This window comes from Macaca mulatta, chromosome 1 (genome assembly GCF_049350105.2).
Source record: "Macaca mulatta isolate MMU2019108-1 chromosome 1, T2T-MMU8v2.0, whole genome shotgun sequence".
NCBI classification, from domain to species: Eukaryota; Metazoa; Chordata; class Mammalia; order Primates; family Cercopithecidae; genus Macaca; species Macaca mulatta.
Genome location: NC_133406.1, coordinates 192,700,646 through 192,713,857, shown reverse-complemented (window position 1 = coordinate 192,713,857; position 13,212 = coordinate 192,700,646). Strand labels below are relative to the sequence as shown.

Sequence of the window (13,212 nt, the reverse complement as noted above, 5' to 3'; positions counted from 1 at the left end):
TGGAACAGAATCAGTTTAATAGTGCTGCATGGGGGAACAGAATCAGTTTAATAGTGCTGCATGGTGGAACAGAATCAGTTTAATAGTGCTGCATGGTGGAACAGAATCAGTTTAATAGTGCTGCATGGGGGAACAGAATCAGTTTAATAGTGCTGCATGGGGGAACAGAATCAGTTCAATGGTGCTGCACGGGGGAACAGAATCAGTTCAATGGTGCTGCATGGTGGAACAGAATCAGTCCAATGGTGCTTGCTGCATGGGGGAACAGAATCAGTTCAATGGTGCTGCATGGGGGAACGGAATCAGGGATGGTCACATCATGATTTCTGACCATTTGCTCATTAATTCATTCATGCTCCAAATATTTACTGAGTATTTACTAATACCTGCTGGCCCCCAGGGTATAGACATAGGAGCTCTGACTATAAACCAAAGAGATCTTTATTCAACTGTGCAGGCTTAGCCTATATTGGCGGTGGGGGTATGTGTATGTCTTCACAGGGGTCGCTTAGAAAGTTGGGGACATATTCCAGGGGAGTAGCTGATGCCCAGAATGTCTTTGAGAACTCCTATTTTAGAATCACCTTGAGATCCGATTTATAAGCCAAGGAGAAAATCAGTTCCAGCACTTTTCAATTCTCTCTCTCTCTTTCTTTTTCAGTAAAAAATGATGATCTACCACCATTCCAGCACGCACACACACACACACACACACACACACACACAAATTCAGCAGAAATGTCATCTAATAAAAACCAGATCATTTTTCAGACACTGGAAAAGCAGGGGTTGTGGCAATGGACTCACCTGAGTTTGAACACTGAGTCCACTTGGCCTGTCTGTGTAATCCACAGCCAAATGACTTCACCTTTTCAGGTCTCAATTTATGGTCTTAAAAATAAATACGATAATAAACCTTGTTGCATCTCTGTGAGGATTGGAGATAATGTAATTATGAGGTCTAATGCAGCACCCTGAATAGAGACAAAACTCAATAAATGGTATTGTGAGGGACTTGTAGAATTTTACAAACATTCTGCACACCTTTGGCAGGCATGCTTCAGTGTTCAGGCACTACACATATTAGATGGGTAATGGTCGCGTGCTTGGTAAAGTACAGAATAGCAGAGTCCTTGTTTTCTTATTACACCTCAGAGAGAGGACCATGCAACTTAGAGGTCTCATCCAGTGTCTCCACCTCTGCCATGCAGGGAGTTGAAGGGGAGGACTCAGGTCCTCTAGAGGTAGAAGTTGTGGCAGCTGGTACCAGTCCCTGGAGGCAGCAGGCAGAGCTGATAGAAATCTGCAGGTCTCAAGCTTGTCATAAGATCTGGACTCGAGACTTAGGCATCCTGGGGCCCCCGAGGGCAGGGGCTCACCACCTCCTAATACTCCAACTTTACTATGTTCAGCAAGGGGTAAAGAGTGGATATGGCTGCTGGGAGTGGCAACTTCCCATGTAGCCTTCCTCTTTCCCTGCCCAGAAGCCAGCCTAGACTGTTTGCCACGCACAAAACCAACATCCAGGTAGTCGTTTTAACCCATCAACAACCTCCCACAGGTAGTATCTTCTCATGTCCCCACAAAACAAGCTCAACTTTGAAAGACTGGTAATTACTGCCCCATGGGATGGATGGGCACACCAAGTCTTGTCCAAGATTTTATACAAGTCATTGGTTTTACTGTTGAGGCTGGGACGGACACCTGGAAGCAAGTCTGCTATCTCCAGCCCACTGTGCCGAGCTGTCTATAACACATCAAGAAAACCTTTAGAGACCTGCCTCACCACCAGCCTCATAGCCGAAAGAAATAATATCTCTACAAGTATAAATTTTCCAAGAAATAAAATGTTAAGCCCTCAAGTTCAAAAGGGGAGAGAGAAACAGAAGAAAGAACTAAGGAATGATTACGGAAGATATCAAATACCTAAACAGGAGGAAGTCTAGAGAAACAGTGTGTGGAAGCCGGGAGAACACTGTCCTTCATACAGAGTCAGGCTGACTGGCTCTGTTCCTTATTAGCTATGTGACCTTGGGCGAGTCATTCAACATTTCTGGATGCCCACCTTAGAAAGCCATAGGATTGTTATGAGAATTCAATGCAATGGAAAAGCGTGTGGAGCCTCCTGCAGGGTGCCTGGCACGTGGAATTGATTAGAATCATCCTATGGAATGTCAGGGCTGGAAGGAGCTTGAACGATGACCTCATCTCAGTGTCTCATTTCACAGACCCAGAAAACAGGGCCCAGAGAGAGGAAGTGACTTGCCCAAGGTCACATAGCAAAGTCATGGAGATGTTGGGTCTAGCACCCTCAGTTTATTTTGAAATCAAACACCAAAACCTAACAATAGACCTGATCTCCCAAGCTGTGCAAGGGTGGAAGAAGCTTTTTCCAGGGTTCCAAAACTTAAGCTTTCTTTCTCCATTCAACAAGCAAAATTATGCTATTTCTGTCCAGAAAAAATTACAAAAATTTTAAAAACAATATTAATACTAAAATCCAGATCTTAACAAAAAGACACTCTTTTAAGCCTTATTTTTCCTGCCTTCTTCTCTCACTGCCCCCCCAACCCAAATATTTTGCAATAACAGTAATGCTGCAAGGAAAGAAAAAATAAAAATCTGATGCACTTAACAGATATTTCAGTACACTAATGCATCACAGATGTTCATATCAAACTGTGCACGCGTGCATGCAATTTTACTGAGAAGGCTGTTGCATTTCTGATTTTGAATTTTTGGATCCCTAATGACCTCATCTGCCTAGGCTCCAGAATCCCACCCTTCCCATTTAGTCCAAGGCTGCCCAAGGGGATGGAGGAGAGATTTCATCGCCTCCCTACAAAATGATAACAGGACAAATTGGCATGATTGGACACTCAGGCAGGTGGTGAAGGGTATGGAGATTAAGGAACTAAGGGGAGTTCTGTTTTCTTTTGTGCGGGACTTGCTTTCTGCAGCTCTTTTGAGGAGCTGGACCCAAAAACAATGTCAAGAGTGGGCCCAGGCTGGTGACGGGTGGGCACATTTTTGAAACAGAGATTGAAGTCTGTTTGATCTTCAAGCATGAGCTTTGGAGACTGTCAGCAGGCTCCCTCCCGGCCGATGAACGGCTCTCAGTAACTTTTCCTAAAACATAACCTCACACACACTTTCTAGCAAATGCTTTCACCCTACCAAAGCCATCATTTGGTTAAACAGCAGTGTTTCCAGACCCCAAAGAAAGATAGTTTTGTTGTTTTAAGAGAGACAGATTAAAGCTAGGGGCTGCTTAGCCAGAGTTTGTGTGTGCTCCCTTCAGCCTTTGTCGGATTCCTCTGTGGTTGGTGCAAAGAGGGTGTTGAGAGCGATGGTGGATACCTCACCTCTAAAAAAGATATCGAGGCCAGACCTAGGCCTCTGAACAGAGAGGCCTCCCACAAACCTGCCTCCGAAATGAGATGGGCGGTGAGCGCCGGGGGTCCCGACACAGATAATATCAGCTCCCGAGGCTGGCAAGGGAAAAGTCACTTCAGAGGGAGAAAGCGGCTATGTTCAGAGGAATCAGCACTGGGCCAGAGAATACACAGGATTTTCCCCCGTGGAGAAGGAGTCAGGCGTAGTCAGAACCCTGCAGGGCGTGACTAACTGCCCCAATGCTCCTGCCACTGGGGCCCTCTGGGTAAGGACTCCACAATTATGGGAGAGCCAGCAGGAGAACCGACAAACCCGCCTTTCATTTGGCCGGCAAATCAATCTGGCTTCTTACCTCCCCAGGGACAATATTGCATTTCCCTTGGAAAAACAAAGGCCAGAGATCTTGGAAAGGGGATCAGTTTCTGCCGCTGTTTCCCTGGTGAAGAGCTTGCAACATCTCCGGGGCAGCAAGCAGGTCTGATTCCAGTGGTAGTTTCTGGTCCAGTCAATTTATGAGGCTCTCTCCTTAATGGGCAGCATGTCTCTGAGCCATGCCTCACTAAGGAAATTGGCCCAAGCCCCATCTTGGGGCCTCCTTGAAGGAGTCCCCATCCTGGGATTGACAGTCCCGTTCTCAAGACACAGATGTGAACTCATTGTTCCCAGGGTCTCAGAGTTGAGTTTGGGGCCAGTGAGTAGCAAGTGACCTCTGTCCATGGAGACAGGGCTTTTAATGACATTTTGCTGTATCAGATCTCTGGCAGCCAGAGACTTTAAACCTCTTAAGCCCCTCCCTTTTCTCCTACTTCCGAGGTTCAGAAATCAGGACTGTCAACCTTTAAGTGAACACACTTCTCTGAAATTATTAACCTTAAAACTGTCCTGGCTGACTTTCTCCTGGCCTTAGGGAGGCGGTCTGAGGGTCACTTAGAGCTTTGCACAGAGCTGGGAAACTGATGGTGCTTAACCTCAAATGGCAAGCAGCACTCTACTGTTGCCAGGTCCCGGGCAACTCCTTGTCAGCTCAGCCCCGGGAGCTATGCCTTCCTCTTGTTTTCTCGGGCACTGTCCACACACCAGCCTCAAGACAGCCTCCATGGCCTCAGGAAGGCCTGACACACACCAGAAGCCCCTCTTTTTGTTTTTGATCACTCTGATGCTCTGAGGGAAATTCTTTCTGCCCAGGCAAGCACAGCAGGTGAGGAGTGTACATCCCCAACATGTAATACTGCTGCAATAGAAGCAAACACTCAGACTCTTACCCCAAATTCCAGTACACACCACTCTCAACTGATACTACCAGAGCAGCCAAGTGCTGCCTTGCAGCCCAAAAGAACCTCTCCTTCCAGAAAAAGGACCTGACTCTGGCTGCCTCCCGCTCCCCGTCGGAGAAGAAAGACAATCGGAGAAGAGGACTCAGGCGCCCTGGGCTGTCAGCTCCAGCCTGGGGCCCTGCATGCCTACCTGGGAGAAGTTGAGCCCGTTGTTGAGGGGATGGCACTGCTCCTCCACCTGCTCCACAGCCCCTGTGGTCTTCTTCATCTTCTCAGCCTGCTGGGCCAGGTAGAGGTCGAGCACGGGCACCCCGCGGAAGCGCACGTCCCTCTCGGTGAGCGAGTTCACCATGAGCATCACCCAGACGGGCCTCTTGCGCTCCCAGTTGCCCGCGATGGCATTGAATAGGTAGTCAGCATAGAGCCCCCTGCCCCGCTGAGCGGGCGTCATCCAGGAGGGCATCATCAGCTTGACGTAGTCCAGGTGGCGCTTCAAGCGCCAGTAAAGCTCGCGAGGCAGCACATCCTGCAGGTTTTCCCCGTGCGGCAGCAGCTGGCAGCTGGCCAGGGCCGAGATGGTGTAGGGGTCTGTCAGGTCCAGCTCAAAGTAGACATGGGCGCTAGCCTGGAAGGCTGCCTTGGAGTTGTCCGGGATGAAGTCCCAGACACGGGTGTAGGGGACGTGGATAGTGCCAAACAGGTAGGCCGGCGGATCACGACGAATCGTCCACAGGAAGGAGTTCAAGTCCCTCTGCTGCAGGAGTAGAGGAGAGGCAAGGCAGTGAGGCGGAAGGCAACAGAGTAGAGTCAGGGTAGCCCAGAGGGAGGTGCAGAGGGAGGTGGGGATGGGAGGCAGAGACCATACACAGGCCATGGTAAAGAGCCAGGGCTTTGGAGCCTGAAAGACCCACATTGAAAACCTAGCTTTGCCCTGTCTTAGATGTATGATCTTGAGTGAATCATTTCACTTCCCACAGGCTCCGTTTCCTCATCTATAAAATGGGGGTGAAAGCAACTACCTCAGGGGTTGTTGGGAAGATTAAAAGATACAATATATGTATATTATGCTCTCAGACTAGTGCCAGGCACAGAGGAAGTCGGCAATGAAGGGAAACTCTCATGATTAGCAATTGCCATGAGTGCCAAGGACTGCCACACCACCTGAGAATATTCATGCTTGGCCAAGTCAAACCTTCACCGGTGGTGTTTCATGTGGAGGGTGGGGAAAGGGGGACCAAGAGTCCTGCTCTGGCAAGAAGGGAGGAAGTCATGTAAGTTTTAAATCCAACCATTAGAAGATATATGCCAAGAGCACTTTGAAAGCAGAACACCTATTAAAAATAGCACACCTATTTAAACAGCTACTTCACATTCATCACGGTGAATACACTTTTCTTTTTGGAGGGCAGGTCTGGGGTGTCGGCTACTTTGCTCCACCAGCTGAGACCATAGATGAGAAAGTGCTTTAAAATCTTGCAAGGCCAAGTCAAGTTTCAGAATCTGGCTTGGGAGGAAAGGATTCCATTACAATTAGTCCCAAGAAATGTACATATTCTGGGTACTTTCCAGGCTCCTCCCCTAAAAATGTATACCTGATCTCCAACCCCAGTTGTTTGTCATTTTCTATGACCTAAGCTCTGACTTTGGGGAGTGTGTGTGTGTGTGCGCGTGTGTGTGTAGGAGCTGAGGAGAGGTATGCAGACAGGGGTCCTTTCTACAGATCCAAGTCAGGGCTGGGCATAAAGGGCATGAGAAGGGGACTGTCATTTCTCTTAGGCAAAGCCATTTTCCATCCAGAAAAATCCCTGGAGTGCCCACTGACCACTTGCAAGCTTTAGACCAACTCATAACATTTTCCTGTCTGATTCTAGCACAAATGAAAAGTATGTGTTGGGATGGGTAGCTTGTGGGAGAACAGTACATTACTTTACTAACTATCCAAAACTGTAAATCCCAGCATGTTGGCGATAGACTGAGAGCCCAGCCAGCCAACGAGCTCCTTGTTTGTGCACAAGGCAGGCCGCTGGAGGTGCACCTTGCCCAGGGTCAGCGAATTCCGGGCTGACAGGCAGCACACCGACAGCAGCCAGACCCTACGGTCTCCTGGCCTCCAATTCAGGGTTACTGTCAATGCATTAATTTACACTTAGAGGGAAAGATACTGAAGGAAATAAAGAGGTTCTTTGTTTTGGAAGGAAAATTAGGAGAACCAGTAATTACTTGACCCCAGGAAATATTAGGCCAGTACGTCCTGGCATTGCCTTTTCCTCTCCTCTGAAATCTTCCCCCTTTTCATGAAATATGGACGCTTGGGAGAGTAGGTGGTGGAAGCCTGGACCGCAGAGATGGAGGTGAGAACCAGCAACAGGGAGAAAGTTTGTCTTAGGTCAGAGTGGGAGGGCAGGGAGAAAGAGGGAAGCCTGGGAGGGGGCCGAGTGTGTGAATGGGAGAGCAAAAGGTTCGATAGAAGTCAAGAGAAGAGCAAGGAATGCTAGAAAGACACAGTCAGAAACGGGCAGAGAGACGAGAAGTGTAAAGAGAGAGAGAGAAAAAAAAACATGAGAAAGGAGAGACAAAAAGGGGCACAGAGAGAGGAAGCGTCCAAGCAGGACCACAAGTCAAGGGGAGAGCCCGAGAGCGGCAGCGTGTGGAGAAGGAACCAGAGAGGGAGCGCCCCTTCTCGCTCCTGGCTTGGAGCTGGAGCCGGGGCAGGCAGGAGCGAAGGAAGGGCGCCCGAGGCTGCGCCCGGCGGGTAGAGGTGGAGCGGGTGGGCTAAGGTGGGTGCGGAAGCAGTACCCAAACCATCGTCCCATGGGACTGGAATACCCAGGTAGGCGGGAGAGTGGCTGGGAAGGCGCTCGCTCACCGATCCGGGCGGCCGGCACTGTCCTCCGTCAGGGGGCTGCGGGCGGGCGCGAGCGGTGGCGAGGAGGGCGGCGAGCAGCGGCCCCGCCAGGGCGGCGTGCATCCTGCCGCGGCCCGCGGGGCGCGGGGGACCCTCCCGGGCGGCGCCCCTCAGCGGGGCGGGGAGTCCCCAGTTGGGCACGGAGTTTCCTCTGGAGCACTGGGCTCCAGCCACAGGATGCTGGTCGCCCTCTGGGGCGTGGCTGACTGTCCCTGTCGAACCTGGGGGTTTCTCTGGGGCGGGGCTCCGTCTGTTGGAAGACAGGGACCCTCTAGGGCTGGGCCCCGCCCCCGGGCGCTCAACCTCGCTGGCTGAGCCCCCAGGTGCTGAGGGCGTGTTGGGGTCCGGGGGCGCGCGGGGTCCCGGAGCTGCGTCGGGGTTCAGGGGCGCGCGGGGTTCCTGGGGCAGAACCGAGAACCTGGGGTGCGCGGGGGTCCCTGGGTTATGCTGGGCGCCCGGGGCGCGCAAGGGTCCCAGGGGTGCGCGGCGCTCCAGGAGGCGCGCAGTGGGACAAGTGCGGCGGAGGGCGCGGCAGGGGTCGGGGGCGGCTCTGGGGCGGCCGGCTGCCCCCGAGTCCGGCTCAGAGGGGCGGCGGGCGGCCGCGCGGCCGCTGCCCGGGCTCCGCCATGCTGCTCCGCGGCCGGGAGAGAGGGAGAGAGGAGGGCGGGAGAGCGGCGCGGAGCCGGGCCGGGCGGGGGGCTGGGGCCGCTGAGGCGGGGGAGGGGAGGACCTGGCGCGGGGGGCGCGGGGGCGGGGGACCCGGGCCGCGCCGGGCCGGGCCGGGCCGGGCGGCAGGGAGTCGGGGCTAGCTCCGCGCCCGGGCGCGGCGAGGCGGGGTCTGATGGGCATGGCAGGCGCTCGCTCGCTCCTCTCTGGCTCCCTCGCTCGCTCCCTCACACGCGCGGAGGGAGGCGAAGCCCGCAGCAGCCACTTCTCAACTTTCCAAACTTCCCAGCGCAACTTTTTCCTCTCCTCCCCTGCCCGCGCCTCCTCCCCCATCCCTCCCCCTTCCCATCGCCTGGCGCGGCCGGGCCGCAGCTTCGCCGTGAGACCGCCAGAGGGCGCCCGGGCTAATGACCGGCTCGGCCAACCTCCGCGGGCTCAGCGGCAGAAGCGGACTGGGTGGCAGCGACAGATTTGGGGACCAGCCTCGCCCAAAGCGTCCCTCCCGCAGATCCTGGCAGGAGCGAACAGCGAGAGGGACAGAAGTTGGACTGGGGAGGTAGCAGTCTCTCGAAATTCAGAAAGCTGCTGTGTACAACTTTATGACATGCGTAGCGCTGGGATGAGCTTGGTAGGTGCTCTGCAAACACCAACTGAAAAAGAAAAGAAAAAGAAATCCCCAAAATTCCTTGGAATCTTCCATTTAAGTAAATCCCCTCTTATCTATGTCCTTGGACCCACGCAGTATCCCTGTGCCTGTCTCTGGAAGAGTGAGGATTGATATCGCAGTGTCTTAGACCACAAGACTTGAAAGACCCCTTAAACCAACCTATTCGTCCTCAAGAGGCACATGAGACTTAGAGAAAGCCAGGGCGCAAGATCTAAGCTTCTGAGTTGTTTCCAGCAAATGGAGAAAGGGAGGCACAGGCACCCCTGCTTGGTTCTGTTAAAGGAGAGTTTGTTCCTATTCTGACAACAGGTATTGACGGATGAATTAGGTGATACTGTCAGGAGCCCGCCCACAGCCTAGAGAAGGAGACAGACAGGGACAGATATGCAAACAAGCCATTAAAATACAGATGATGAGGGCCAGGAGAGACAGAAGCACAAGGAAATGGGAGCAGAAAGGAGAGCTCCTAACACAGCCCAGAGGCCCAGGGAAGATGCCTGGGAGATGGTTTTGAAAAATAAATCAGAGGTGGCTTAGAGAAAGAGGTGCACACGCCTTCCAAGTGGAAGAGCAGGTGCCAAGGCATAGCAGTGTGAGAGCACTCCAAGTAGTTACCCATGGCTGCAGCAAAAAGCAAGTGGCAGGAGCTGAACCTGTGTCTTCCGGCCAGGCTGGGGAGTCTGTCAGTTCTAGGTATCAGGTGATAGGAAGTTACTGCAAGATTTGAAGTTTAAGGTGGCTAGAGTAGATCTGTGCTCATCGGGGGCATGAATTGGAGGGGGCAAGTTGGAGGCAGGGAGACCAGTGGACAGATAGTGAGGGGGGAGCCAGAGCCCAAGCCTCGGTCTCCTGACTCCCAGCCCAGTGTTCTCCGCACTTCTCCCACTCATGCCTGCAGGTACCAGATTGAGCAGCTAGAAAGTGGCCACACCAGAAGGCTGAGTGAGAAAGACCAAGCAGGGCCGGAGGGTCAGAAAGGTTTTCCAGAGCACAGGATCTGGGAGGTTGGGAGGAACACAGGAAGGAAAGAAGGGGACACCAGAGACTGGCAGGTTGACCCTCATGTGCCACATGAAGTTGCCACTTTTGTAAGTTACAAGTGAATGCATGTTGGCAATTTCATATGGTTCAGTTTACTGGGTGTCTGGAGCAACCTCAGCTTCTTAGCTATACACACACTTGGTGACAGACACCGAGCAGGCTAGAGTGCCCAGATGGTACGTATGAGAGCACAGGACAGCACCATGCTTCCCACACACACAGCTCTGAGACCTGCAGCTCTGACAAGAGATGCCTTTAAAGAGCCTCCACTTTCCGGAGCTCCAAAACTCCTTACGAAGTCACCACTCTGCTGGTAAGGATGAGGGGAGGTGAGAGCTCAATTCCACTGGAGGGAGGGACATGGGTCCTCGTTGGAGAATTAGAAGATAGAAATCAGATAGTGAATAAGAAAGAGCCTGATCAATTTAAAATAATGGTGTGTAAATATGTGTGTGGATTTTGGAAACCTTCCCTTCCTGTATTGTAAACAAAGATTCCCTGGTATCTTTGTTCCTAAAATTATAAAAGTTGTGCTGGCTAATTTTCATGAGTGTCAGCTATGACTTCCTCCTCCATGGTACACGTGGTGACTGTGACCAAGGCAGAACAGTTAGCTTCTCTGTGCCTCTCTTTCCCCAGCCAGTTTCCTGTCCCCCTCACTTTCTGTGAGTCAATGTGTGCAATAATGTCTTAAGATCTTCACCAGTATTGTTACTGATATTCTTAATGAGCTGCAAGAATAAATAGATTTTTCTATTCCTGGATATATACCCAAGAGAACTGAAGACATTCATCCACCCAAAATACTCTATGTAAACTGTGATAGCAGCATTATTTGTAATAACTGAAAGGTGGAAACAACCGAAATGTTCATCAACTTATGAATAAATTAACAAAATGTGATATATAAAAATATCATATCATTTGCCTTAAATATATACATTTTAAAAACATGTTATAGTCACATGATGGAATATTATTTGGCCATAAAACAAAATGAAGTACCGATACATGCTATTTCCAGGATAGCATAAATCAATCTTGAAAACATTATGCCAAATGAAGCCAGTTGCAAGAGGACATATATTATTCTATTTGTATGAAATGTTCAGAATAGGCAAATACATAGCAAGGCGGAAAGTAGATTGGTGGTTCCCTAAGGCTAGGAAAAATGGGGACAATGGTGGGGCCATAACTGGAGGGTACTGGGTTTCCTTTTGGAGTAATGAAAATATTCTAGAATGGTGATGGTTGCACAACTCTGTGAATATATTAAAAACCATTGAATCACATTTTAAATGGGTGGATCATAGGGTATGTGAATTATGTCTCCATAAAGCTGTTACCAAATAAATAAGTTTGGGGCCTCAGGAGAGAGTGTTCCTCAAGACTCAAGAGCAAGGGTCTCAGTATTTTCAAACCATTTTTTTCCTCCCACATTGTGTAGTGTGAGAAACCCTGGATGATGATAGTCCTCAGTCCTGGAGACTTATCCTGCTTCTGCTAACATCTCACGAGGCATCTTTGGGTAATTCACTTGTTCTCTCTGGACCTGAGTAAGAACTGAGGTTTCATGTCATCAGTATGAAGAAGTTTGTGGAGCAGGTCACCTTTAGGAGCCTCTATACCTAACAGTGGAGTTCTGAGCCCCTTGGTCACAGCCTGCTTAGAGCCTTTAGGCAGGATGGGGAAGAGCACAGGGCTCAAGAGAGAGTCAGGGGACTCAGAGCTTGCCTCCTCTCCGCTGGGGCACATCTGGCTCACTTTCCTTTTATTGCATTTTAATTAAGTTGTTCAATCAAATTGGTACCAGGAATTGAAGGCTGTAACAGCTGGGGCAGGAGCAGAAAGCCTTGTAGCGGAACTAAACCAACAAAGTCTGCCTCCTGAGCAGATCCAGGAGCCCAGTGCTGCTACAGAGCGTCTCTCAGGGAGGGAGGTGAGAGGCTCCCCTGCGGCAGTCCACTGACAGGAGGAGCTTTGCTCTGGGCCTGAGGGCTGCCCTCCTGCAAGGCCATTGCCCTGGTCGTTGGCCACACTGGCATTTTCAAATGGGCCTAGCCTGGCCTGACTTCCAGCTCTGACTCCTATCCTGGTCCTGCTCCTTCCTACCCACCCTCAGGCTCTATCCCCTCCACACCCTCTCCCCGATTCCCTTACCTGAGTTGGCAGTTAATCTGATGATGGAACGACATGGGCCGTGGGAGGGAAGTACATGGGGCATGGGAGAGAAGGACAGCTGACTTTAGGAGCAAGAGGTTGGCAGTGCTTAAGACAGTCTAGAATAGTGGAAAGAGCCAGAAAAAGGACCAGGTGCAGTGGCTCACGCCTGTAATCCCAGCACACTGAGAGGCCAAGGCAGGTGAAACATGAGGTCAGGAGTTTGAGACCAGCCTGGCCAACACGGTGAAAACCCGTCTCTACTAAAAATACAAAAAATTAGCTGGGCGTACTGGCAGGCACCTGCAATCCCAGCTACTCGGGAGGCTGAGGCAGGAGAATCTCTTGAACTCGGGAGGCATAGGTTGCAGTGAGCTGAGATCGCACCACTGTACTCCAGCCTGGGTGACAGAGAGAGACTCTGTCTCAAAAAAAAAAAAAAAAAAAAAAAAAAAAAAAAACAGAAAAAGTGAAAAAGTGCAGAAACTAATTCAGAAAAGGGCATTTCCTCCTGGCAATGGGAAAATAGGCACATAGTCACAAAAGTGCAACAAAGGATTGAAATTGCCATATAATATGGCATTCATTAAAAACAAAAAACCCTATGTGGGCCTGCCCAGTGGGGGAGTAGAGAGTACACAGGAATCAGTCCAGGGTTTTGTTCTTAGGGAGCTTGCAATCCAGTGAGGAGAACGGAGATGCAAACAAACGGGGCTTTGGGAAACAAATAGAGGGGACAAAAGGAGCAACGAAGTCAGCCTTAAGAGAAAGGAGATCAGCATAGGTCTTTGCTGGGAAGGTCATGTTTGAGTTGATTTTTAAAGATGAGCAGGAGTTGAACAGGGAGGAGGAAGAAGGGAAGGTCAGGCAGTAGGAACTGAATGTGCAAAGGCATGGGACTGCAAGTACTTGGCACATACAGGGATTGTCAACATGAAGGCGGAGAGGCAGAATGGAGGAGAACTGTTGGGGAGACTCAGAAATCAGACTGCACCAGGAAGGACTATGCATTATCTTGGAAAGCCCTTCATCCTGCCATTCAGAGGAGATAATCCCCTGAGCTTGCTCTGCATAAATTGTGGGTGCTGGTTGAGGGTGGCTGA

At 50.9% G+C, this 13,212-nt stretch overlaps 2 protein-coding genes across 7 annotated transcripts in view; one reads left to right on the top strand and one right to left on the bottom strand.

Moving 5' to 3' along the window:
• The window catches only part of TRABD2B (TraB domain containing 2B), a 255,021-nt gene extending 246,548 nt beyond the window's left edge, over positions 1-8,473 (bottom strand). For 3 of the 5 annotated variants that reach the window (XR_013402223.1, XM_077957824.1, XM_077957834.1), the window contains exons 1-2: positions 7,537-8,473; positions 4,861-5,424 (exon numbers count right to left, since the gene is read on the bottom strand). Coding sequence is in view for 4 of the 5 variants with exons in the window: in XM_077957824.1 (XP_077813950.1) it covers positions 4,861-5,424; positions 7,537-8,424 (1,452 nt within the window). In the remaining variant the exon portion in view is untranslated. The remainder of the gene's footprint in view (positions 1-4,860; positions 5,425-7,536) is intronic. The other 2 variants (XM_077957814.1, XM_001101255.5) reach the window with 2 other exon arrangements.
• Positions 7,139-13,212, top strand: part of LOC106998463 (selection and upkeep of intraepithelial T-cells protein 1-like) — a 215,810-nt gene continuing 209,736 nt past the window's right edge. The window contains exon 1 of one of the 2 annotated variants that reach the window (XM_077957855.1): positions 7,139-7,500. The gene's annotated coding sequence lies outside the window, so the exon portion shown is untranslated. The remainder of the gene's footprint in view (positions 7,501-13,212) is intronic. The other variant, XM_077957863.1, reaches the window with a different exon arrangement.